At 38.3% G+C, this 26834-nt stretch overlaps 1 protein-coding gene across 1 annotated transcript in view; it reads right to left on the minus strand.

Moving 5' to 3' along the window:
* Positions 1–5586: 5586 nt before the first annotated feature.
* The window catches only part of l(2)k05911 (lethal (2) k05911), a 28992-nt gene continuing 7744 nt past the window's right edge, over positions 5587–26834 (minus strand). The window contains exons 3-8 of the mRNA XM_067146202.2: positions 23128–23631; positions 19284–19372; positions 18804–18939; positions 17758–17896; positions 17522–17667; positions 5587–7442 (exon numbers count right to left, since the gene is read on the minus strand). Coding sequence (XP_067002303.2) covers positions 7290–7442; positions 17522–17667; positions 17758–17896; positions 18804–18939; positions 19284–19372; positions 23128–23631 — 1167 coding nt within the window. The 3' untranslated portion in view covers positions 5587–7289. The remainder of the gene's footprint in view (positions 7443–17521; positions 17668–17757; positions 17897–18803; positions 18940–19283; positions 19373–23127; positions 23632–26834) is intronic.

Genomic DNA, 26834 nt, shown 5'->3' on the forward strand with positions numbered 1-26834 from the left:
TATAATTAAAAGTGGTTGGAGGAAAATAATTTAAAGAATTTTTTGACTTCTTGAAGTTAAAGAACCCAGGGCGTAGTTAATTGTTCATTTTAAGTTGACTGATGCCTCTAGGCATACATGCTCATTAGGTTACGAAAAGAAAGTAACAAAGAGATAGTCGCCACTCTGCAGAAATGAAGATGAAGTGGGCTTAAGTACAAAACAGCATGGAAGTAAAATATAATGATTTTGTTTGTGGTGCCATACAACATAAACTTCACGTATTTCTGTTTCAGAATGTCCCACCACATTCAGGCTGTAATGAAGCAAGTAATGATGATAAAGACTTATCAAATCTTAAATATTCGGGTCATTATCGTTTGGTGAAAGAAATGGAATTTGAGTTTTGAATAGCAAGAAAATAAAGCAATACTGTAATGATAAAAAGAAATGATCATATTTACAGAAAATTGAAACATTTAGGAACAAATGAAAGAATGAATACGCACGCTCCACAATGCCTTCATCTTACCCAGAGGTCCCAGGTTTGATACCCAGCCAGATCAGAGATTTTTACCTGGATCTGAGGGCTGGTTTGAGGTCCACTCAGCCTACTGATTACAATTGAGGAGCTATCTGACTGTGAGATGGTGGCCCCAGTCCAGGAAACCAAGAATAACAGCTGAGAGGATTTGTTGTGCTGACCACACAACACCTCATAATCTGCAGGCCTTCGGGCTGAGCAGCAGTTGCTTGGTAGGTCATGGTCCTTAGGAGCTGTTGCACCATGGGGTTTTGTTTTGGTAGGAATGAATATTGTATATTTCGATGAAAGTTGGGTGAATATAGGGCATAGTGTGTCAAAGGTTTGGAGGGAGATCCCCCTGTGGGTGGGTGCAGTAGAATAAAACTCACTGAATTCCATACCTGTCATAAGAGGTGACTGAAAGGGGCCCCAGGGGGCCGTAACTTTGGAGCGTGGGTTGGCCACCACGGAGCTCTTAGCTGAGTCTTGGCATTGCTTCCACTTGTGCCAGGCCTCTCACTTTCAGCTATCCTATTCGACCTTCCTTGGTCAACTCCTGTTCTTTTCCAGTGCTGTTAAGTTTCTGAGGGCTAGGGAATCTTTAATTTTCACGCCCTTCGTCGCCGTTGTTTTTCTTTGACCGATACCTTAATTTTTTGAAGTTTTGGATCCCTTCCATTTTTTCCTGTGTGATTAGTGTATTATAGAGTGTGGATGCGTAGTTGTACTTCCTCTGAAAACAATAATCACCACCATCACTTTTGGAAGGACAAACCAAGCTGACTGTCCACTGGTCTTACAGTATCTGTTGTTCATGGACCACAATTTGTATTGTTGCATGCCAGTGATAAGAAGGGCTTTGTAAAAAAAAGGAGCAGAACATGCTTTCTTAGCAAAAAATAATTGCTGGCTACCACAATGAAATGGTTGAAATTATTTCAACAGTGTTTCAGAGATCAGCTATTAGCCAATATTGAAGCAAGAATGCCCATTGTTATGGAAATGCATCTTAATCAATATAGGAGTATGAAACCTCTTCCCACATTTGAAACCTGTAAGGAAGGTATTAAGAAATGGCTGACTACAGAAGATATACCTTATTCAGATTATCTTAAAAGAGTTACTTGTTGTCATAAATTTTGAGCGAGATCAATTCATTATCAATATAGACTTCCTGGTGGTCATCATCATCATTAAGGCATCAAGTCTACAGTATATGGTCTGACAACACAGTTTGAGTCACATTAGCAGAAAGAAAAAAGTTACCTTCAGAATGTTGGCTGGCAGAGTATGAGAAGTGGTTGTATACAATTACTAGTCACTAGATTGTGTGCCAAAAAGCCTGGATTCAATTCCAACCTCTTTGAAGTGTTCAGATTGAGTGAGGGCATATGACACTGTTGATGGTGATTTGTCTGTCAGATGGAGAGGTTAAGCCTTGAGCAGACCCCTAGATGTTATTCGACAGGTGTAGGCTATATGCTGATACTAGGTTTTACCCTCTCCTGACCTCATTATCGTCCAGATCACCCATGGGCGTAAAACAGAAAGACGTGCAGCAAGTTAGCCGAACATTGAAATCTGTGCGCTTAAGAAAAAAGAGAAAAAAAAAAAGAAAACATTCATGGACTCAATACCAGAAGATCATGGAGCAATTGTTTATAGCTTGCCACCATACCACTGCAAATTGAATCCCATTGAAATGTCATGGAGTCGTCGGTGTGTTGAATAACATAACTTTTATTTCAAAGTGAAGGAAATAGAACAATATTATAAATAATGTATTTGAATCAGTCACCCCGGAGCAGTGGTTGAGTTACTGTAGTCACGTTAAAGGAACAGTTATGTAGATGGTAGATATGTTGCAGGATGACATGGGGCCTCTAATCGTTAGGTTAAACAACAGTTTGAACAGGCGCCCCTCGCTGATGGAGGGTGCTGAACTACTGCCTGATTAAGGTAACACTAGTTATATAAAGTTTAGGTAACATGTTAATTTTCCTTTTTAAATCCAAAATTGGTCAACTATGGACTGTGTAGAAACTTTTTTTCTCTCCCCAGAACCTATTCATTCTTTCATTACTGATCTTTTCTATGCTCTTTGGATATTATCAATTTGGGTGTACTTTTTGGTGGTTTCTTTTGAAAGTCTTGATGTCAGTTTGGCTTCTGAACTCCTTTCTGTTGTTGATCTTCTGATCTTTTTCGTCAATCAGTCCTAGTCTACTTTCAGCTGATGTCTGTAGAATTTCAACCTTCTTTTCTGCATTGAGAGTGATCTTTTCAGTGTGTCTCTAAAGGTACTCATTCTTTCTTTTCTTCCATTTTCAATCACTATCTGTTAGTGGTCCTAGAACATTTTTCAAGGTTTTTCCTTTTCTTTTGATCAGTGTGAGGCACTCTGAGCCATACAAACCATCTGGTTTTACTACTGCACTCTAGTGTCTTGAGTTTAGCCTTGTAGGAGATTGTTTGCTTGTTGTATCTGTTCTGAGTTAGTCTGTAGGCCATTTCCAGTGCTAAACATTTAACTTTGAGGTTCTAACCTTTCCTCCCAAGGTGAATTCCCTTCATTCCTTCCATTTCGAAAGCTTTCTCCCAGTTTCTCATGATTTTCGCCAGATTGATGTTGAAGAGGATCGGTGATAGGCTGTCTCCTTGTCTGACTCCTGCCCTTATTTCAAAAGGACAAGAAATTTCTCTGAAGAACTTGACTTTCAAGATGGTGTCTGTCATGGTTTGTTTTATTATTCCTCTCTTTTTCCATTCTGTCAATCTCAAACTCCTCTAGAGCCTCGAGTCAAGTTAGCCTGTCAATTGAGTCGTATGTCATATTACTGCGGTGTTCTGACTTTTGAAAGTGCTTGTTCTCAGAATGCTTTTGATGTTGAATATCTGTTCTATGCACAACCTCTCTTTTCTAAAGGCAGCTTGGTATTCACCATTGAGGTGGTGTGCTTGTTCTTTGACTGTGTTAATTACTAATCAACAATTTTTAAAGAGTGAATTTTAGTTTGTTCTTCTGTGTGGTCTTTTCCCAATTACTTATCTGTAGGAGCAGACTATGCCTTTGCTGGCAGGACCTAGTGTTTACAGTGCACTATGTCTTCTGTTATAGGCTGGAGCAATTTTGTTACTTTCATTGATCTGTCTCTGTCTTGGCTTTGACAATATGAAAGTGACCGAGGTATGAGCGATGCTAGTAATGCCAATCCTTATGCAGCCCGTCCCTGCTATGAATGGTGTGAAAATATTGCTCATAGGGTCAGTTGTTGCATGCATTTCAGTGGGCTTGGCAGACTGATATGTAATAGCAACTCTGGCTCGGTGAGGAAAGCAACGGGAAACTACCTCACTCCTCATTTCCCTAGTACACCTCTTCAGTGATGCCTAGGCCATCTATGACAGCTGATGGCAGAGGATCCTACCAGCGGAATCACTGACGGACTGAACATACATACAGGAGCAGACTGGAGCAGGTTGACCACTTTTTATACGATATCTGGGACGTATCCTCTCAACAAATGCTAACTGCTCACAAGATGTGGATAGGAGGATTGGTGCTGCCCACTCAGCATTTGGACGTTTATCCCGTCATGTCTTCATGAATAAGGACCTTACAATGCATACCAAGATCATAGTTTGCCATTCTGTTGTCATATCAACACTGCTTTATGGTTGTGAAACTATCACCCAGGATATCAAAAAGCTAGAGCGCTTTCATTTGCAAAAACTTAGATCCATCTTGAACATCAAATGGGAGAACCATGTCACCAACCGTGCAGTTCTTGAGAAAGTGCATGCTATAAGCATTGAGGCTACCATTATTGGCCACCGTCTCAGATGGATAGGGCATGTCCATTGCATGAGTGAAATCAGTCTTCCTTGTCTACTCCTGTATGGTCAACTCTGCTCCGGCACAAGACTTGATGGAACCCGTTTAAGGCGTTTCAAGGATCAGCTAAAGCACACTGTGAAAAGAGCTAGAATGGAATCAACACTCAATCCTGGGATACACTTGCTGAGAATTACACTTTGGTATTGCACTGTTTCTATATCAGTTATGACGACGATGTGAAGAGGATAAATGACAAGCACAGAAGCTCCCAGCCATTCCATGTGATCTGTGTGGACACATGTTTCATGCCAAAATTGGGCTACTAAATCATATGAAACATATTCACAAAGCATTGTGACTGTGAAAATGTAAACTGCTGAAGAATATGTTTACTCGGATACGAGTTGCAGCCGTTGCTGAGGATATGAACAGTTCTTCATTTGACATGTGTTACTTAAATAATGTAATGTGATTGTTGCCAGTTAAATATTTTTTGAGCCACTATATACAGGCTGGTCGGAAACAACATGAACCGGGTATGTGAGTGTTGGAGGGTTGGTCATACTGATAAGCAATTTAAAAAAATGATATCTCGTGCTGTTGTCATTTTATCAGGTGCTGCAGTTAGCCAATCAGATTGCTTTGCGGGCAACTTCAGAGGGGCTTTGCCAGGCAGTGTTGCTAAATGTTTACGTGGCTTAGGACTGGCTTGAGAGCACCAATAGAGGATACAAACTTCAAACTTGAGCAAGGACCTCCCTGCTGTTAGGCTCGGCCCATAGCAAGCACGTTACAATGGTATTGGCTGAAACCTACGGAGTGTTAGTGATTGATGCGCATTTGTCTGTGTGGCTCTCAAGCCCGACCAAGCCACGTGCAGATTTAGCAACATCGCCTCGTAAAGCCCATTTGAATTCGCTCACAAAGTGATCTGATTGACTAACAAAGCAGCTGATAAAATAACAACGGCACAAGATATCAACGTAACTTTTTAAAATTCCTAATTAGTATGACCAACGCTCTAACACTCATATACTTGGTTCACATTGCTACCGACCACCCTGTATAGGCTATTTACTAGTGCCTCTAGATTCCAAGGTAAACTCACCTGAGATTGTCTGTATATGGCCCTGATCTTAATTTTCTGGTAGGAGAAAGGCAGACGAATGAGGCTGGAAAAGGAATTGAGTTCCAGAAAGTTGAGAATGGATATTTGTTTTAATTTAAAATATATTAAAAAACATTTTCACAATAAGTTAAGTTTATTTAAAATTGACTGATAGTTTATAGAGATACAATTATATATTTTGATACATCATTTTTAAACATTGGTGTTTCTTATCACCAGTTACTTCATATAATGTCTACACTTTCATATCAGGCATGAGAAACATTTTGCTTTCAAATTATATTCACTTGCTATTCAACATGATGGCACAAATAGGACTGGGATTCCCTTCTAAGGGTATTCATTTATAAATAATATTAATTTGCTTCAGGAATTAGAATGTTTCCTATGTTTGACTGGCATAGGAAATTGGCAATCCATGGCTTTCAGGACTTCAGTATTTTGTTTTCAAGTGATTCCATCTGTTAGTGAGGGGATAATATTCAGAAGATGTATGAGAGTTGATTTAGAACTATTATTGTCCTTCATTTAGGAGCTGCCCAGGCAAAGTGGTAAAGATGTGCTTGGGTTACCAGGTAGGACATGGGTTTGATTCCCCATCAGGAAGCTGAAAAATTTAAGAAACAACATCTCTACTTTTAGAGGGCCACATGGCCTTGGGGTTCTTTTAGTCTACATCAGAAATGTGTACCAGGTTAATTCCTGGGAGCAAAGGCAACTGGACATAGAGATAATCTCTCCATCCCTCTTAGTGCCAATGTTACAGATAGTGGAAGCCTTAATATTCCACTCCTCCAAGGGTCTTCATGGCTGGTATGGAGATAATTTGATTTGATTATTGTGCTTCATTTAAATGAAATGAATTTTTATCATGTAACTGAAATGTACTGAAATTAAGTCTAAAATGAAACAAATCTCAATGTATTACAAAGTTTTATGAATTTACCTCTTTCAATTCAATGTTTTAACAGACTCTTGTGTACTGGTGCTATGTTTAATTTTCCTCAACTTTTGTGTATAAATATCTCATAAATTAACTGTTGGCCATATACTTTTTTCAATTATAAATTTGGTAATCCTCAAGAGAGGGCAAAGAAGAAATAACTTATAACTCACCAGAAAAATTATTAGATACTGGTTATATTTTGGGGGGGGGGCTGAATTGAAACATTTATAAGACAACATGTGCATGTTAGTTACTCTCCCTTCATTTGGTTTCTATCATATCATTGTAGCTGGATACATTATTATTATATTTAATATTGAAGTTATCCATGATTACTCAGCCATTATGACTGTTGATTGCAAAATATGATAGGCAAGGTAGAGAAATTATGTTTAAATATTTTGTCTGTTGCACAAGCACAGTTTGAAAGAACATGCATAGTTGTGTATGAATACAGAAATGCATTTAATTTCTGTATGTTTTACTCATTTTTAGTGGAATTAATTTTTGAAACAGTTCTCTTCATTGTAGAATGTCTGGCTGTAATCAGTCCCTATACAAAATCAAATTATTTATAACCATTTGTTCATTTATTCAGCTAATAAGTTATAAAGTACAAGTTTCTGGTGGTAAATCTTCATTGAATTTTGCCATGGACACCATCAGTTCACTTCCATTTGGCAGCTTCAAGGAAGATTGTACCATATTCATACATTCATAATACACAGGATTTTTGATTGATGTTGAGTCTATGAGATATCACAGGAGTCTATGTTCTGTATGATGTTTCTAGAACTATTGATGCATTACACTTGAAGGAGTCTCTTTTTTCATATAATTGTATCATCAGTGTTAGTCTCTGTAGTCCACTCTATTTGAGATTCTTTGTAATCCAAGGCATGAAATGTGTAACACGAGTGTATACACCAGGATACTGCCCCTTGCCACAACCAATTCCCCAGCTCACTATTCCAACTTGAGTCCACCTTCCAGAATTTACCATAAGAGGACCACCACTGTCACCCTAAAATAGAAATAAATAAGATTAAGGTTTATTTCTGTTGAAAACCATAGTATTCCATTCTGAATATATACACCCTAAGAAATAAATACAGTAGTGAATGCAAATCTAATGCTAACTTACTAGGAACATAATAGTAACTTAAATATTAATTTTCTTTACATAGGCAATTTATTATCATAATGATAATTTATGAGCATAATTTTGAACAGTAAAATGAAGATTAAAGAAGATGGAGGTAATGGTATATGATCGCCAGCTAATGGATATCAATATCCAAATTACAGGCACTTCACTGAAACAAGGGAAAACTTTTACATATCTAGGGTGGAAATTAATTCCAGATGGATAAAGCCCAACTGATATAAAGAGCAGAATTGCCCAAGTTAAGGTAGCATTCAACAAGAAAAGACCCATTCTAACAACTAAAAATCTATCAAAAGAAATTAAAATTTATAAAACATTACATCTGTGTAGTGTTGCTCCTAATGGTTTGGAAACACGGACTGTTAGAAAAAATGAAAAGCATTCAAGCTGTAATATTGGAGATGAAAGAAAAGAATACCCTGGATGGCAAAAGAGACTAATGAAGATGTTCTTACCAGAGTTAGAGGAAAGATAAACCTTTGGAAGGATCTATTAAAATAAAGAGATTTGTTTATTGGACACATGTACAGGCACAACATTTTAATGGTTATTGTTTTAGAGGGGAAAAGAGGAAGAGGTATGCTAAGATTACAGTTCCCTAACCAAATCATTGATGAAATAGCCCGCCTGGTGGCCATGATCATTAAGGCGTTGAAGTCTGTATGGTCTGACTAAGGTTAGCTGGTTCGAGTCCTGTTGGTTGAAAAAAAAATTTACCATCAGAATGTTGGCTGGCAGGGTAGGGGAGGTAGTGGTATACAATTTCTAATCACAAAATTGCATGCCAAAAGCCTGGATTAAATTCCAAAACCTCTCCGCAGTGCTCATATAAACAGAGGGCATATGACGCTGTTGATGGTGATTTGTCTGTCGGATGGGGATGTACAGCTTTGAGCAGACCCCTTGGTGTTATTCGACAGGAGTAGGCTACATGCCGACACCAGGTTTCACCCTCTCCTTACCTCATTATCATCATCATCCATAACCAGACATGCAGGTCGCCTATGGACGTAAAATAAAAAGAACCAGGCGAGCCAAACACGTCCTAGGACACTCCTGTCACTAAAAGCCGTACGATAGATAAATAAATAATTGATGGAATGTATACAAAATCCTATGTTAAAATGCAACAACTGTTTTTTTTTTTCAAGTGGTTTTACGTCGCACTGACACAGACAGGTCTTATGGCAACGATGAGTTAGGAAAGGGCTAGGAATTGGAAGGAAGCGGCCGTGGCCTTAATTAAGGTACAGCCCCAGCATTTGCCTGGTGTAAAAATGGGAAACCATGGAAAACCATCTTCAGGGCTGCCGACAGTGGGATTCGAACCCACTATCTCCCGGACGGAAGCTGACAGCTGCGCGCCCCGAACCGCACGACCAACTCGCCCGGTATGAAACAACTAACAGAAGAAAGGGTGGAGTGGAGAAGATGAATCACTGCCCACTAAAGTGGTATTTATGTATTGGTCATGTCCAAAGTAAGAAGGAAATGCAATGTGCAACTTTCCAACACCTCTGTCTGTACTTACATGTATCACAAGAAAATGGCTGAACAGAATTGAATGAAAATCAGGATGTGAAATCTGGGAATAAGGCACTACACTTTGGGGCTATAAACAATTTTATTCATCCGGAGTGAAATGATCAACTCTTGTTCTTTTCTGACCCCGATGGTACTAGAACACTCGGGGCCTGGGGAGTCTTTCATTTTCGTGCCCTTCATGGCCCTTGTCTTGCTTTGGTTGATACCTTCATCTTTCGAAGTGTTGGATTCCTTCCAGTTTTTTCCTCTCTGATTACTATTATATCGGGGATGGTTTCTCTTAAAACAATAATCACCACCGCCTGAAGCTGGGAAGCGGAAATTAGCTTGTTGGGAGCTGAGAAGGATAGATGTAAAAAAAATTGTCCTTTTGTGTTTTCATATTTGTCCTTGTCTACTCCTGTTGCTCTCTCTTCCCACACTGACCTAGCATTATGTACGTCCCGTTATGTGTTAGTTGTTCTGTTCCATTCTCTATATATATGATGTGATTTGACACCTTGTTTGTTTTTTTCCAATACTTATAATATGTTTAGATAGTTGGATGTAGGATAATATCCAGGTTGAGAAAGTGACTACTAAAATACTAGTGAAGTACTGAAATGTACCTATGATAACAAAGATATTTACAACAGTAGTGGCGCTAAGAAGCTCCCCCCACAACCCGTAATAATTGAAAATGGGCCCCTCATTTAGTGATAAGGAAAGTTACCGTTACAAGTTTATTTTGTAGTACAACGTTGCATATTATTACAATGAACAGCAACGGCAGTGATAATAATATTAATAAGTTACACAGTTTAGTTTTCAAATCCAAAGGAATTAAAATAATACACTTATATGGTACAAACAGGAACAAACAAACACACACACAAACAAAAAAATGCATATTCCAGTTATGGTGACCAAAACACACACAATATTAAGAAATAATCTCGTTCCTAGGACCAAATAATTCACAACTCAACTGTCCACCATAGGCCTATTTAGTTACTCTTGACTGCCGAGAGTTATAAGCCGCCTCAGAACTTCAGTATTTAGAGTTTAGATAAGGAGGATGTCTTTGTTATTGCATCTTCATTGACTACTGGGTTTTCAGAACTGGCTTATTACTTCAAAACCCTTGTTGATTGTTGTGAGTGGCAGCAAGGGATGGTTATTATTGATGAAAGAAGCTCTGCACTACGACAGTCTAAGTTTGGAATAACCCTCTGTAATACAAATTATACTGTGTTATGTGCTGTAGCTTTATCAATATGTCAAATCACTCTTCAACTACTGAATTAAGAAATAGTCATGCCCCGTGCGGGGTCTGCAGGTTTCTTAACGCTGCCACTGCTTCTGTCAGCAGATTTACTGGCACGTTAGAGAACACCTTACCCACACTCTGGCATATCGTAAGATCTATAGTAATTTAATGGACGTTAACCATCCATATAGCATTGATATTATGAATAACTGTTAATATTCTCGAGGTAAGCAAGGTGATGGTGTGCATGTTATGTACACCAGAAAATGAACTGGAATTTATAAGATTTCTGGGGATATACTAAAGGTAATGGGTTGGGAAATAGTACCATATCAGAAGTACTGTTATTTATTTTATTACTGAAGGAGCTAATAGACAGTTGATGTAGTAGCTTCCGTCAACAAAGGAAAGGCTGATAAACATAAAGCGGACAATTACAGGCCAGTCCATTTGACATGGGTTGCATGTGAGATCTGGGAAAGCAATTTTTTTAATTATATCTGACACGTTTGCAAAATTACTAACAGGTTTCGTAGAAGGCAGTTTGGGTTTAGGAAAGGTTATTCCAGTGAGACTTAAGTTCTCCAGCAAGATACAGCAGATATTTTAGATTCAGGAGGTCAAATGGACTACATTGCTATTCTGACCTCTCGAAGGATAGATCATGAGAGACTCCTGATGAAAATGAGAACTACTGGACTAGCCAAAAGAGTGACTGAATAGTGGTGGGGGTAAATTCTAGAATTAGAATAGGTGAAGTATTATCTGAGCCTGTAATGATTAAGAAGGGAGTCCCAAAGGTAGTATTATTGGACCTTTATGTTTTCTTGTATATACAATGTGAGAAAAGGTGGTGTTATATTGTGTAGAGTAATAAATAAGTTCCAGGATTCTAAGTAAGTGCAAAAAAGACCTTGACAATGTTGTGAGGTGGACAGTTGACAAGGATATGGTGGTAAATGGTATGAAAAGTCAGGTTGTAAGTTTCACCAAGAGGAAAGTTTTCTCAGTTTTAGTTAAAGTGTTGATGGGGTGGAAGTACCTCATAGGGGATCATTAAAAGTATCTAGATCTTCATTGGGGTAATCACATAATCACACTGATAGGATTGGAAGTAAAGGTTACAGATCTCTTCATATGGTTACAAAGGTATTTAGGGGTAGTAGTAAGCCTTTGTGGGTGAGGTTAACTTCCAAAAGTAACCAGGGGAACCTGACCCCAACAGAGTGCATCCCCAGATGGTGAATAGGGGGCCCCTACAGTATGTAGGGCTGGTTGAAATACCCAATACAACCCGTGGACCAACAGGTAGCCCCATTTCTGGGGGCTTTAAAATACTGGGACACCCTCTCTCCAGGGGTCATAAATATGGAGGGTTCTTGCCCTGGATTATGAGGGAAGTCCTCGACAGCATCTACGGTGGAGAAGATGAACTTCGGTATGGTGGAGACAGCGGAAGGAGCAAACCCATAGCGTCTGTACTTCAGAGGAGCAGTTATGTAAGGCGTCTGTCTCCATGTTAGGGGCGGCCTAATTTTGAACCTGGCAGTAGGTATAAATACCTTTGGGTGTGGCAAGCCCATTGTAACAATAGCCTATATGGATAAAGCAGATATGTGCCTCAGAAAAGTTTAGGGCATCCCCTGCAAAAAGCGACGCGCAGCTCTTTGGGTGCTGGGAGAACTGTGAGAAGTGGGCAATCAACACCATCCAGATTGCGACAGTAAATGTCCTGACAATTACGGGAAAGACAGAAGAAGTGGTTGACTTCATGAGAGAAAAAGATATAGCTATACTTGGATTGTGTGAAACCAAGAAGAGGGGCACAGGAGAGATTCCTCTGAAAGAAGGATACAGGCTGTATTACAGCAGAGGACCTTTAGCAGGAAATGGAGTGGCCATCATACTTAGAAAAGAAATCCAAGAATATGTGGAATCTACAAAATGCTTCAGCGATAGAATGATGGTGATGAGACTCCGGTTCGAAAATGGCATGAAACATCTATTTCAGTTGTATGCTGCATAAACGGGTTGCATAGATGAACATTTAGAGGACTGTTTAGAGGAACTGGAGAGACAGAAGATAAGGAAGTGCTATTGATGGGAGATCTAAATGCACAAGTTGGAATGGAAAGACAAAGAGAGGAAGATGTTGTAGGGCCCTTTGGATATGGAAATGTAAATCCAGAAGGTGAGTTGTTGGTGGATTTTTGCATAAGGAACCAAATGATTGTTGGAAACACCTGGTTTAGGATGAAGAACAGTCAGAAGATTACAAGGTATAGTTGGGGAGATAAACGAACAAAGACCATAATTGATTATATAAACATAGAGAAAGAACACTGGAAGAACCTTTTAGATGTTACAGCCATGCCTGAAGAAGCCTTTAGTGGAGTAGAGTTATGATAAGAAAACTGAGAGTGGGAAAGATTTAAAAAAAAAAAAAAAAAAAAAGCATGGAAGTTGAAGGAGAAAAGCATAGAAGAAGAATTTCAAAGGGAAATAATACACTTGGTACCTAGGACAGAGATGGGGAATGTTGAAGATGAATGGAAAAGATTTAAGGAAGCACAGGTTGGATGTGCAGAAAAGGTATGTGGTAGAACATCAGGAAATGTGAAAGATAAAGAGACACATGGGTGAAATGATAGGGTAAAGATTAAAGTGAAGGAAAAGAAAGTGGTATGGAAAGCATGGAAAACATCTAAGACTGAAGAAAGTAGAAAATATGTGGGGGCAAAGAATTTGGCCAAGAAAGTAGTGGAGGAAGAGAAGAGGAAAAGCAGGGCCTTATTCATACAGAAATTGAGAGATGATATGTAGGTCAGCAAGAAATTATTGTATGATATCTTAAGAAACATAAAGAGAGATCAAGTAAACACCAGATTTGTGAAGGATGAAGGCAGCATAATATTCCAAAACCAGAAGAAATAAGAAATAGATGAAGAGAGTATTTTTAGAAGTTGCTGACATGAGACCTAATGACAGTCATTCAACGGATCACCAGGAAAGGCAACTAGCTGATGAAGAAATGGATAAAGAAATTACAATGAATGAAATTGAAATGGCAGTAAGAAAGGTGAAGAATGGAAAACTGCTGGAATAGATGAAATTTCAGTGGAGATGATAAAGGCAGCTGAAGCTATAGGCCTTCAGTAGATATATTGATTTCTCAGGATTGTCTGGGAGAATAAGCAGGTCCCTGAGGATTGGCAACAAGGAATAATCATCCCAATTTTCAAGAAAGGCAATAAGAAAGTATTGAAGAACTACAGGGGAATTACTCTTATATTCCATGTTGCTAAGATAATGGAGAGAATACTAGAAAGTAGAATAAAGTTGAGGGTTGAAAATCAAATACTGGAAAATCAGTTTTGTTTCAGAAGTGGAAGGTCGACAATAGAGCCTATTTTCATGATGAGATAACTAATGGAAAAGCAATGGAAGTATGGGAATGATATGGTGATGACATTCATTGATAGTGAAAAGGCGTATGACCGTGTCCCCAGGACTAAAGTTTGGGACAATTGGTGCAAAAAGGAATTGGACAAGGATTAATAAAAATGATCATGGCAGTGTACAAGGAATGTTGTAGTTGCCTGCAAACACAAATTGGCAGGACAAGTTGGTTCAAAATCACTAGCGGGCTGAGACAGGGAAGTGTTCTATTGCCAATTCTGTTTACAATAGTAATGGATGACATCATGAGAACAGCAAAAGCACCATATGGAGGAAGAGAAATGAACATCATGTTATTTGCAGATGATATTGTGATTTGGGGAGAAGAGAACATGAATGTTCAAGAACAGTTGGATGTGATAAATGGGAAGATTGAAGAATGTGGTTTGAAAATAAGTGTAGAAAAGAGTAAAACTCTTGTTATGACTAGAGGGGAGAAAGAACGGAAAGATCAGATTAGTCTTGCAGACAAGCCCCTGGAAGTAGTGGAGACGTTGAAATACCTGGGGAGTGAATTAATAGAGAATGCTCGACTGGATGCTGAAATCAGTAAGATGATTCAAGCTGGAAGGTGTTATCATAGTGTAAGAAACATGTTATGGGACAAAGATGTGCCAATGCAAGCAAAGGAAAGTATGTACAAGGTGTATTACGTACCCATAGCAACTTATGGAGCAGAAACTTGGACAATGACAAAGAAGGATTAGAGTCTAAGACAGGCAGCTGAAATGAAGTTCTTGAGGAGTATGATACAGAAGAGTAGAAGAGACAAAATAAGGAATGAGAAAATCTGGGAAGAAATTGGAGTGGAAAAAATGAATGATAAGAGCTGACTAAGATGGTTTGGGCACATAAAGCAAATGAGTGATCTGATGAAAGAATACCAAAAAAAGGTGATGGAAATACAAATGCAAGGAAGGAGAGGCCACAGACGACCACGATTGAGATGTAAGGACACAATCCAACGCAGTATTAGAGAAAGAAACCTGGACTGGGGCACAGTGTTGGAGGAGGAGTGGTGGAAAGACCAAAGAAAGTGGAGAGTAACCATATTTGCCTCTACCCAGCTACAGCTGGATTATGGGAAATGATGATGATGATGAGTAAGGATACGAATGTAAGGATGTATGTCATTGGTCCGACTCCAATTAGAGTATGGGTCCAGTGTATGCTACCCACACAAGAATTACTTGATTCGAAAACTGGAAAAGATCCAAGGAAAAAGATGATTTGTTTTGGGTAATTTCTGACAAAAGAGTAGTATTAGAAAAATGCTGAGAGTACAGTAAGGAGATGAGCTGCTTGTCTAAGTGGCATGTGCCAAGCTGTCAGCGGAGAGATGGCGTGGAATGACACTGGGAGACAAATAAGTTTAGATGGAATTTTCAAAAGTAGGAAAGTCATAGTATGAAGTTGGAATTCAGGAGGACAAATTGGGGCAAATATCAATCAATCAATCAATCCTGATCTGCATTTAGGGCAGTCACCCAGGTGGCAGGTTCCCTATCTGTTGTTTTCCTAAACTTTTCTTAAATGATTTCAAAGAAATTGGGAATTTATTGAACATCTCCATTGGTAAGTCATTCCAATCCCTAACTCCCCTTCCTATAAACAAATATTTGCCCCAATTTGTCCTCTTGAATTCCAACTTTATCTTCATATTGTGATCTTTCCTACTTTTAAAGACCACTGAAACTTATTCGTCTACTAATGTAATTCCACGCCATCTCTCCGCTGACAGCTCAGAACATACCACTTAGTCAAGCAGCTTGTCTCCTTTCTCCCAAGTCTTCCGAACCCAAACTTTGCAACATTCTTGTAATGCTACTCTTTTGTTGGAATTCACCCAGAACAAATTGAGCTGCTTTTCTTTGGATTTTTTCCGGTTCTTGAATCAAGTAATCCTGGTGAGTGTCCCATACACTGGAACCACACTCTAGTTGAGGTCTTACCAGAGACTTATATGCCCTCTCCTTTATATCCTTACTACAATCTCTAAACACCCTCATAACCATGTGCAGAGATCTGTACCCTTTATTTACAATCTATTCCATGATAGGCAGAGGAATTAGGGACTGGAATAATGTACCAAGAGAGATGCTTGATAAATTTCTTTGAAATAATTTAAGAACAGACCAGGTAAACAACCGATAGGGGATCTGCCATCTTGCACTAAATAAATGGCGTGTGGCCTCCAGAGAGACCTGGTGCAGGTCTTTCGAGTTGACGCCTAAGAGGGAACCTAAAGCTGAAGACATCACAAGCACCCAGCCCCCGAGCCGTAGGAATTAACTAATGAATGTTAAAATCCCCGACCTGACTGGGAATCAAATCTGATACCCCGTATACCAAAGGCCAGCACGCTAACCATTTAGCCATGGAGCTGAACGAGCATTGTACTTATAACTTTGGAATATATGCATTTGGTAGTGAGGGAGGTGTTCTCTCTGTGCTCCTGTGCAAATTAGTGTGGGGTTGACCATTCATAAGGTGACCACAATGGATGTTATTTCACTGTATGTGGATGGTACCCTCTCATGGTTCCAGTGTTGTTGTATTGCGAGGCACTGTCACCATTCCCCAGTGAGTGGAAGTTCTCTCACAAGTCAGGTTTATTAAAAGTTATGAATTTCTTTTAATTTGAAAAAATTTTCACCTGCCTAAGTTACCACTTAATTCCCGTGAGTTCCGATAAGACTGATTTTACAGAGCCAGTGTCATTATGTCTGTTTAGTGTGGTTTTGTAAGAGGTGATATGTGTAAAAGTAGAAGTCATGGTAGTTGTTTTGCGTTTGTGTGCTCTTGGTCATGAGGTTTTTCCTGATTCCTGTTTTGATGAACAGACAACTAGGAAAGGAGGCTTCGTGGTTATTCTTACAGCTGACAAAAATTAAGGTAGTTGTTGACAGTTGTGCAACATCGAATTATCAACTGCTGCAGTGGAAATTGAAATTTCGTTTTACGCTTGGGAGGCATATTTTTTCTTTTTCCCCATACCCTAGCTATGTGGATGGTTATTTCTTTGTTTTTGGAACAAGGAGTGTGGGGAGAGAGACTGGTTTAGTACTACTTTCACACTGGTTTTGGGAGGCTGTTGCCTTCAGAGATATGTTGGGGTTTGATTTCGGTCCTGTCCCAGGTTGTTTCCTTTTTACAATTTCCTTTATGTCACACCAGCATGTACAGGTCTTATGGCGATGATGGGATAGAAAAGGGCTAGGAGTGGGAAGGAAGTGACCGTGGCCGTATTTAAGCTGCAGCCTGAGTATTTGCCTGGTGTTAAAGTGGGAAACCACGGAAAACCATCTTCAGGGCTGCCGACAGTGGAGTTCCCACTGTCTCCCAAATGCAAGCTCTCAGCTGCGCGACCCTTACCACATTGCCAAGTCACTTGGTCTGTCCCATTTTCTGGTTATGTTTGTTTTGTCTTTGTACTAAAGACCCTAGAGATTTGTATACCTTTAGTTTTTGGTTTTGGCATGTTTGAGCATACTTGTATGGTTTTTGTGTGTGTTTATTTGAGTGCCAGCCTGTGAGGTGGTTGTTGTGGTAAATTGAAGGTCTGTTTGTGTAGATGCAAAGGTGGTGTGGGTTGATTGTGATATAGTTAAAAATGAGCTGTTTCATTTTTGTATCTCAACAATTTTATGAATATAAATACTAGACCTAGCAATATACTTACACTGCAGGAATCACGACCTGCTTGCCCTGCACATAAGAAATGCTCCACAATACCTCCTGGGGCAGCATTACCATACTTTGCTCGACACTCTTGGTTTGTCCAGATTGGAATGGTAACTTCTTGAAGTACCCCTGGCTGTTGACCACCTGTAAAGGCATAGATAATCAGGATTATTGGAATGTGAATTTTTTGATTAAATTTTCCACATTATCAAAAGGATCACAACCAAATCTTACTTTCATAAAGACTGCCCCATCCAATCACAGTGGCATCTTGACCAGCGTAGAGAGCACTTCCACTAGGTAGACATATTGGATGTACCTGTGTGGTGAAAGAAACTGCAGAATCTAATGTGAGGATTGCCACATCATTGTACTGGAAAAGAAAAGTAGAAACAATTACAAGGACCAGTAGATGAAGTTACAAGACATAATGTTTCATACACTTTGGTGTATATTATATTAAAATATGAATTATAGTAGGTATATTTCTTCGTTAAATTTGTTTTTAAATGTTATTGTTTAAAGTGTTAAGTGTAAGAGAGGGCTATGGGCCCTAACTTTGCCACAAATGTAAGTCAAGAATAAATAAATAAATAAATAAATAAATAAATAAATAAATAAATAAATAAATAAATAAATAAATAAATAATACAATATAATAAGAAAGAATGCTTTCCCAAAGCTTACATGCAACACATGTCAAACTGACTGGCCTGTAATTTTTGGCTTTTTGTTTCCTGTTTCCTTTATACACAGGCTACAATAGCAACTCTCCATGAAGCCTATTTATGCAATACTTTTTTAAACCTGTATTTAAAAAAATTCTCCAATTTCTCTCTCTTTGTGAGATAAACATGTGAATTTACTCCTAATTAGATATTTAGTATGGTAAATTAGTACTAGTTTTTGACCATAGTGATCTCTGTGGCTATAGTCACCCCAGTTGATGGTATGGATTGGTAATATTAAACATTATTCTTCCAGATTAATGTTATTTTCAATTGCTGTTCATATCGTACTTCATTCCATGTTAGATCAGAGAGAGAGAATTAGATGTCTAGATTTCTAAATTAATTTTTCAAGAAACAGTTTATATGACATCTTTAAAATGTGTTGTAGCTAATAAATGACTTTTTTATCATTTAAGTATGGCAATGTGCATGTTTACATATATTTGGAATTTTACTGAATTTATCATCATCATCCAGGTGAGAGAGATGATGAAATCAAAAGTGACTTTGCAGAAGGAGACGATTTCATTTCCCTCCATTATGACTTACCAAAGTTCTGGAATCAAACCCACGATGCCTCACAACTCGTTTCACTTTCTTCTCAATGTGACGTACTTCATAATTCGTTTTAATATTATGGTCTCCTAGCCGGACTGTGAGTCGAGCTACATCCCAGGAGCTCATGCTGTAAAAATTTTAAAATTGATTAGTGTTTGAAGTTATATCTATATTCATTGAAGGAATTTCTTCATTGTATTTCTGAAACATAGTGGAAGGGTTAATTGATTATTTTTTGTTTTTTGTTTTGTTATCAGAAGATCTTATGATGTACTGAAAAGTGTCTTATTTACTGACATAAACAGATTATAATGAAGTTTTGAGGAGTTGATTATTTCTAGGGTAAAAGTTTATTTTCTTGGACTACATACTTGTTTTGATTGTGTACATGAGTGGAAATCAAGACATTTTTATAGTTACTCCCTGTTTTGTACCATCACTAACTGCTGGATAAGTAGTAAATTTACTTACTGTGCCACGCAGTGAGCAGCTGTTAGAATATGGATATCATCGATTAGTGAGCCACCACAGAATTGTCGCCCTCCATTAAACAGTGCTGCCTAATTAGAAAAGAAGAAGAAGAAGAAGCAAAAACAATGCATTAATTAGAGAAATTGATAGTAAATAAACACTATACTGCAGATTAAATAGTACTTTATCATTTTAAAATATTATTCATTTTATTTTCAGTTTTTGGGAAATACTTTGTAAATCTGTGAATAGCAAATTCAAAATGTTGGATCCATTAAGTTGAACCATTATTGAACTGAATCATTAGCCTTATTTCACCATTTATTGCTGTATTATTCATCATCATAAACTCACATTATAGATATACTTTTTTGGTGCACAATTATGAAGAAAAATGGGAAAGTTATCGTCTAGACTTGATGAATGGTGAAAGCAAAGGCTTAAATAATCACAAAAAGAAACAGTTTGTGAGGAAAAAGGATATTATGAAGTGTTAGGCCATGAGCTAGTAGCAACAAGAACTATTTCATAAAATATAGCAATAGTAATATTTGAATATTTTCTTTTTTCTTTTTTTTTTTTTTTACCAGGGTAGATACCTTTTTTTCTTTTCTTCCATGTCGCTCTATCCTTTGTGAAGTTTTCAAGTAGCTGCCTACAAATGTTTGGAACATTGTTGGATGTGTGGTTGGATCAGTTTATAAAGGCAAACAAGACTAGAGTAGAAGGAATCAATCTGAAGGAAATTATTAAAGTAATACTCATTACTTAAATACCGGTACTAAATTAAATAAAGCTGGAAATCTTACAACTTCTAATTGGTGGATGATGTTTAATTTTTCTTCATTATACAAAGTAGTTGTTTAGAAAAATGAAGTAACAAAAATAAAATGCAATAGTGACTTACGAGCAAGTTGTAGTGAATCAGCTCTTTAAAGCAAGCGGGGGCAGGGGGGTCGAGTAACTGCAAATGCATGCTGTACAGTAGAGGCCAGTGTAGTAATGCAAGGGGCTGAATGAGTTGTGAAGTGACAGTGTACTGAAGCATGTTCAATAATAATGGAGAACATAGTGGCATGTAATAGTGAAGGACCAGCAACTGCTATGACCTTTATGTGAGATGACTAATTTTATTTAACCCGAGAGTGGTCATGGTGGGTCATTAAGACCCACACGCTTATATTTCCATTAGCCCCACCTCCACCAATGGTGACAATGCAGCCCGACCTCCCACTATCATTCTAATTCTCATCCCTCTACACAGCGCAGTAGTCACTGATCAGTTCAAACCTACAAGTTGTTGATCAAAATTGTTTGCATATCATCATGACTCACCATGACCGTTTTCGTATGCATAATTTTTTGTCACTTTATATCTGTAGGAATATATTCTGTGGAAAGAAAATCCAATATAAGGTCCCTAACTATAAATGTCACAACTATAAATGCATTAGTTGTCTATGCTTGGAATAACAAAGACAAACATCTCATAAGGGGGCACTTCATGAAACAACTTGCCAAGAAACTGGCCCTTCCTTACATCAGGTCTCGTTTGCAGCCTGGAAATCTTAACCGTAAGCTAAGATCAGAAATAATGCATATCCTGAGAGAAGAGTATCCAGTCCCTAAAGACCATCAAATAGACAAAGGTGCCAGGAAATGAAAGAGATGTGTACTGTGCCACAGAACTGGATACAAATGTTACCAATCCTGCAAGAAGTTCATGTGTGGAAACCATGGGAAACTGACCTACCTAGACTAACTGGAAAATGTCTAAACTAGTACTTTAATGCAGCAAGAAGCTGGATTAGTGTAAACTTGTCTATCATCTCCATTGTTTGTAAAAACATCGCTTCATTTACTAATTTGTTAATTTTAGTTTATTTTCTCTGATTTTCTCTATAGCAAAAGTTCATGTGTGAAAAACATTGAAAATTTTAGTATGACGTCCATTTGAAAACAAATTTAAGTATTGTCTAAATTATCCTAGATATCATTCCAATGTAATACTTTTGTGCTTTTTTAATTTCCAAGAAAATATGGAGAATTTTTGAATTGCCTGCAATTTTTTGGTAATGATTTTTCAATAATAAATTTGTAATTCTTCTTCTTCTTCTTCTTCTTCTTCTTCTTCTTCTTCTTCTTCTTCTTCTTCTTCTTCTTCTTCTTCTTCTTCTTCTTCTTCTTCTTCTTCTTCTTCTTCTTCTTCTTTTATGACCACATAGGATCACTTTAGTCAGTCCGTCGTTCAGGTCTCTTTGAAGGGATTGTTCGGGCTTTGCGGTCCTCCCAGTACTTCTTCAGACGCTCCGATCTTCGTGCCCTTTCCTCAGTTGAAAATGTGCGTGTTGTTGGTTTGTTTTGTGTAAGGGTAAAGCGGAGGTTTGTATTCTTGAGTTTTGTATTCAATTTTATCTTATTTTTGGTGTCTTCTGTTGTAAGGCCTATTTCCTTCAGATCCTCTCTTACTTCTCTGATCCATTTACATCCTGTTGTGGTATTTTTTGAGACGAGATTGTGTTGTACTAGTTGTTTCAGAAGTCTTGAGTCCTGCATCCTCATGATATGTCCAAAGAATCCCAGTCTCCTCTTACGCATAGTATCTGTAATGGGTTCTAGCTCTTTGTACACGACTTTGTTAGGTATTAACCGCCACTGTCCATCTTTCTGATATTTTTTGTTGATACAGGTTCTTCCAATCCTCCTTTCAATTTTCTGAAGTCTGTCAGTCTTTGATTGTTTATTCAGGTAAAAGAGTGTTTCTGCTGCATATGTAGCTTCCGGTTTTATAACTGTGTTGTAGTGTTTTATTTTTGTATTTATTGATAGACATTTCTTTTTGTAGATATCCCATGTTATTTTTTGTGCTTTAGCTAATCTATTTGTTCTTACTTGGATTGAGATTTTTTCATTTAAGTTATGTGTTATTACTTCTCCAAGATATTTAAACTGAGTTACTATTTTGATTTTATTACCATTTATGGTGACTTCTTTTAGCTGTGTTGGTTTTTGGGGCATAACTCTATTGTAAAGATTTAAATAAAGGTATGGACATTTTCATATTATAAAAACACTGTTAATTGATATGCTGGAATAGTTTGTATAAAATATAAGATGTTATATAAAGCAAATCAAACAATATTTTGTGACCCACTGCAATCACATTAAGATGCACCAAAGGCACGACCATTGCCAGGTTAAGGATTCAAATTTCTAGCCATGTTGAGATCATTTATAATGTCTACTAACAATTCTTCTATGCCAAGAAGGTAGTCATTGTTACAGGTCATAAACTTCATTCCATATTGACAGTTAATTTTTACATTAATATAAACATTTATAGAATAAAAATTCATCTCAGCAGTTGAAAACTGTTTTGAATAAGAGGATAAATGTTTATATTACTCTAAAAGAAGGTAGTCTTCAAAAGTTGATTGTTGAGGGCAAAGGTCAAGGGACCAAATCATGAGGACGAGTACCAGTGCAGTGAATCGACACGGTGAATGGCCCAGTACAGAGTTCTCTCCGAGTAACCACAATGAAGGCTTTGGGGGAATATGACTCATCATCTACATAGGTGAATTATGATAGTCATGATGCTTCAGCCATGATGTAAGATGAATAATAATAATAATAATAATAATAATAATAATAATAATAATAATAATAATAATAAAAACCATTGCAGAAGAATCAAGCACACCAAATTTGTCAATATTTAGACTTTGAATGAAATGTAAAGAACTGGAAGAAGATTACTGAGACTTTTAGGGCTTATGTTTATCTAATCTTGTGATACATGCATTACACACATACATACACACAAACAACTTTTCCAACTTACAATCCATGGCCATTCTCCAACATCTGCATTATGTCCTCCCACGATTCTTTCTTGTTCCATAACGCCATTCTTGGCTCCACATGACGCATCTCCTCCTATGACTGGGGGACTAGCTTCTGTTGCTGGAGCTGCTGTTGTAGTAGTTGTAACTGTTGGATGAGTGGGTGCTGGTGGGTGAGTTGGTACGCTAGGAGGCCAGGGCTGGGGCTGCCAAGGAGGTCTAGCGGTGGTTGGTGGCCTTGTTGGGAGAGTTGGCTGAGTTGGTAGTGCAGGCTGCGTTGGCTTCTCAGTGGAAGGGAGTCCTGGCCAGCCAGGGGAAGGAGGATGGGTTGGTAAAGGGGGGATTGTATGGTTAGGAGGATGGGTAGGTATAGGTGGAGGCCAGTTTGGGGGAATAGGATTTATGATAGGTTTCTGTGGTGCTTCCGTTGCTGGAGGTGGAGTCGGTCTCGGTGGTTGCGGTGGACGTTGCGTTACAGGATTTGTACAGCATACTCCAAACATCTGAAATGATAACAATAGGCATGGATTATTTCAGATGATTGTACACAAATGATGTATAAATGGACAATATCATGTATTCTATCCTTTCTTACACAAACATATTTTGTTATGCAGATAATACATCAGAGTAATTAATTTGTATTCACTTTAATATAGGGGCTGCCTAGCCAATGTGGTAGAGCATGCTTGCTTCACCTGGAAGGACGAGCGTTTCTTTTCTCGTCAAGAAGTCAAAAAATTTAGAAACTTGTAGAGAGGAACCTGGTCCTGAGATCACTCAGCTTGCACTAAAAGTGAGGAGGTACCACTTTAATTCCTGGAGCATTTCCACTCCTCCAAGGGTGTTTTAAGACATATGGAGATGGCTTTGTTTTTTATTTACTCATTCTAATATACCGGTACCTTTAGAACAATTTTTACTTGATTCATAAATAATTTTTACTTGATGTGGCACATCTCTGAAAGGAAATAAGCTATACTGGTGTATGGATTTCAATCTCATGAAGTACTACAGTACCGGTATATAACTGAAACGAATGAGAAGGTTAAGGCTGAACGCACACTGGATCCGTATTCGTACGAAATTACGTCTTACGAACATGCACTAATATGTACGAACAATCCATATGCTAGTAATGCTATGCAGGCTCGCACACTGCACACGACTTAGTCGTGTGTATACGCGCGGTGGAGATACAACGTTCGATCACGTTCCCAACATGCTAGGATTTTACCGGATCTTTACCTACAAACTCCGAGCAATTTGAAAAGTTCATTACCGAGCTCGATAGCTGCAGTCGCTTAAGTGCGGCCAGTATCCAGTATTCGGGAGATAGTAGGTTCGAATCCCACTGTCGGCAGCCCTGAAAATGGTTTTCCGTGATTTCCCAGTTTCACACCAGGCAAATGCTGGGGCTTTACCTTAATTAAGGCCACGACCGCTTCCTTACAACTCCTAGCCCTTCCCTGTCCCATCGTCGCCGTAAGACGTATCTGTGTCGGTGCGACGTAAAGCAGCTAGCAACAACAACAAACATTATGACACGGTTTTTATTGGTCATATATACTTCATTTTAAATAAAGTCATATTTAATCAAAATGATAGGAATGGGCATCTGTGGTTGTATTGTAATTGCTTTCTTCGTTCTCCAAGTATTATTATTATGCTTTGTGAGGATAATGCAAAGTTATTTTGTTTGAGTTTTGTTATTATCTTCAATCAATCACTACTGATCTGCATTCAGGACAGTCACCCAGGTGGCAGATTCCCTATTCGTTGTTTTCCTAGTCTTTTCTTAAATGATTGCAAAGAAATTGGAAATTTGTTGAACATCTCCCTTGGAAGTTATTCCAATCCCTAACTCTCCTTCCTATAAATGAATATTTGCTCCAATTTGTCCTCTTGAATTCCAACTTTTTCTTCACATTGTGATCTTTCCTACTTTTAAAGACACCACTCAAACGTATTCATCTACTGAGGTCATTCCACACCATCTCTCCACTGACAGCTCGGAACATACAACTTATAATACCAACATAAAAGGTCCGTTATTGGACATAAATTTTCCAGCTAACTCATTCCTGGTTGCCAGCGTTTCGCCCCATATATACTGGTATTATAAATTTACTCATTCAGGACAAATATTTCAGGTTCCCTATGGGAATCAATATCTATATCACATACCACTCAGTCGAGCAGCTCGTCTCCTTTCTTCCAAGTCTTCCTAGATATGATGTAATTCCCCTAATTATTCCCTTTTCAGGTATATTTCATTAACCCACTCACTTCTACGATACTGTCTTTTGCATCTCAGAAGATAATTCTCCAACATAAAGAGGTTATTCACGTTGACAATGGAAGACAAAAGCGAACAGTGAACAGTCGTATCGGACGAGCTCGCTACCAATGTGCGCGGCTCATACGTACGACTGCGGTCGTACCTAGCCGTACGAAACAAATACGGATCCAATGCAAAGTAACTACACTATTAGGTAGGCTACTCCGGAGGTTGAAGCTCCCATTGGCTGGAGCGCTATGACGTCACGCGGTATGAACGATAGCGAACACAGTCGCTGTAGAGCAAGCCTGTCAATTCTCGCGCCTGTGAAACATCTTCCGAATCTTTCATCAAATAATAATCTGGTTTACTCTGATTCGATAAGTAACGGTACTTCCAATAGATTTAAAAAGTGGGCTGCCGTTGATCTGATTGAGGAGCAACTTATACATTTTTTTTTTTTTAAATCTACTGTATGCACACCAACAGATTTTAAGCACGCGATGCCACTAAGTACCTATGTATTTAGTTTTACGTCCAGTGGCGACGCGTGACGTTTTGAAAAGTGTTACCACATTCCTTTTGAGAGTATATTGTAGCTCGCACTGCAGCAATTTTATGAGCAGTACAGTTGTCATTTCATAAAAGTGAAAGATTTGATAATTGATATTACTTGTGTATAAGATAACATCATTTGAAAATTATGAAATGACACCAGTAGCGTAGCCAGGATCGGCCAATGGGGGGGTTACAGTTACAAAATTAAGATATAACATAATGAAAGTGCTTGTGCTTGTGCGTGTCTGGTACGCGCATGCATGACTGTCATAAGGATACTGATACAAGAGTGAATTACTGTATGTGATATTCAGATTGCAATACACTACAAAATTCTTACTCTAAAATACAGAACAAGAACAATATGATCGAGGTCAGCAGTTTTATCTCAAACGGTATGTTCAATTTACAATCTAAAATCTAATTTTCGAGGCTTCCTAGAAAATAAATTTAACACATCTGTTGGTTTTACAACTATGTCTCTGTGAATGTTCAAGGGAGCCAACCCGTTGAGTCGACTTTCACTTGTGGTATTTCTGAGGTAGGTTTTAAAGCGTTTTAATGTTGAAAATGATCTCTCACTGGCTGCAGTGGTAACAGGTAGGGTGGCAAACACTCTCAACAAGCAGTAGATTGCAGGGAGTTTATCTTGATCACATAAAAGAAGTTTATTGTTTACTGTCAGTTTCTATTTATTTTCTTTTTGTGAAAGTTCAATGGGGGGGGGGGGTTCTAAACCCCAGTAACCCCCCCCCCTGGCTGCGCCCCTGAATGACACATACTATATTGAACACTAGTGAGCATCAACATCATAGAAACTAGTAGTCTCGATCATGCACTAATTGAAAATAGTTCACATCATGGAAA

This window comes from Anabrus simplex, chromosome 4 (genome assembly GCF_040414725.1).
Source record: "Anabrus simplex isolate iqAnaSimp1 chromosome 4, ASM4041472v1, whole genome shotgun sequence".
Taxonomy (NCBI): Eukaryota; Metazoa; Arthropoda; class Insecta; order Orthoptera; family Tettigoniidae; genus Anabrus; species Anabrus simplex.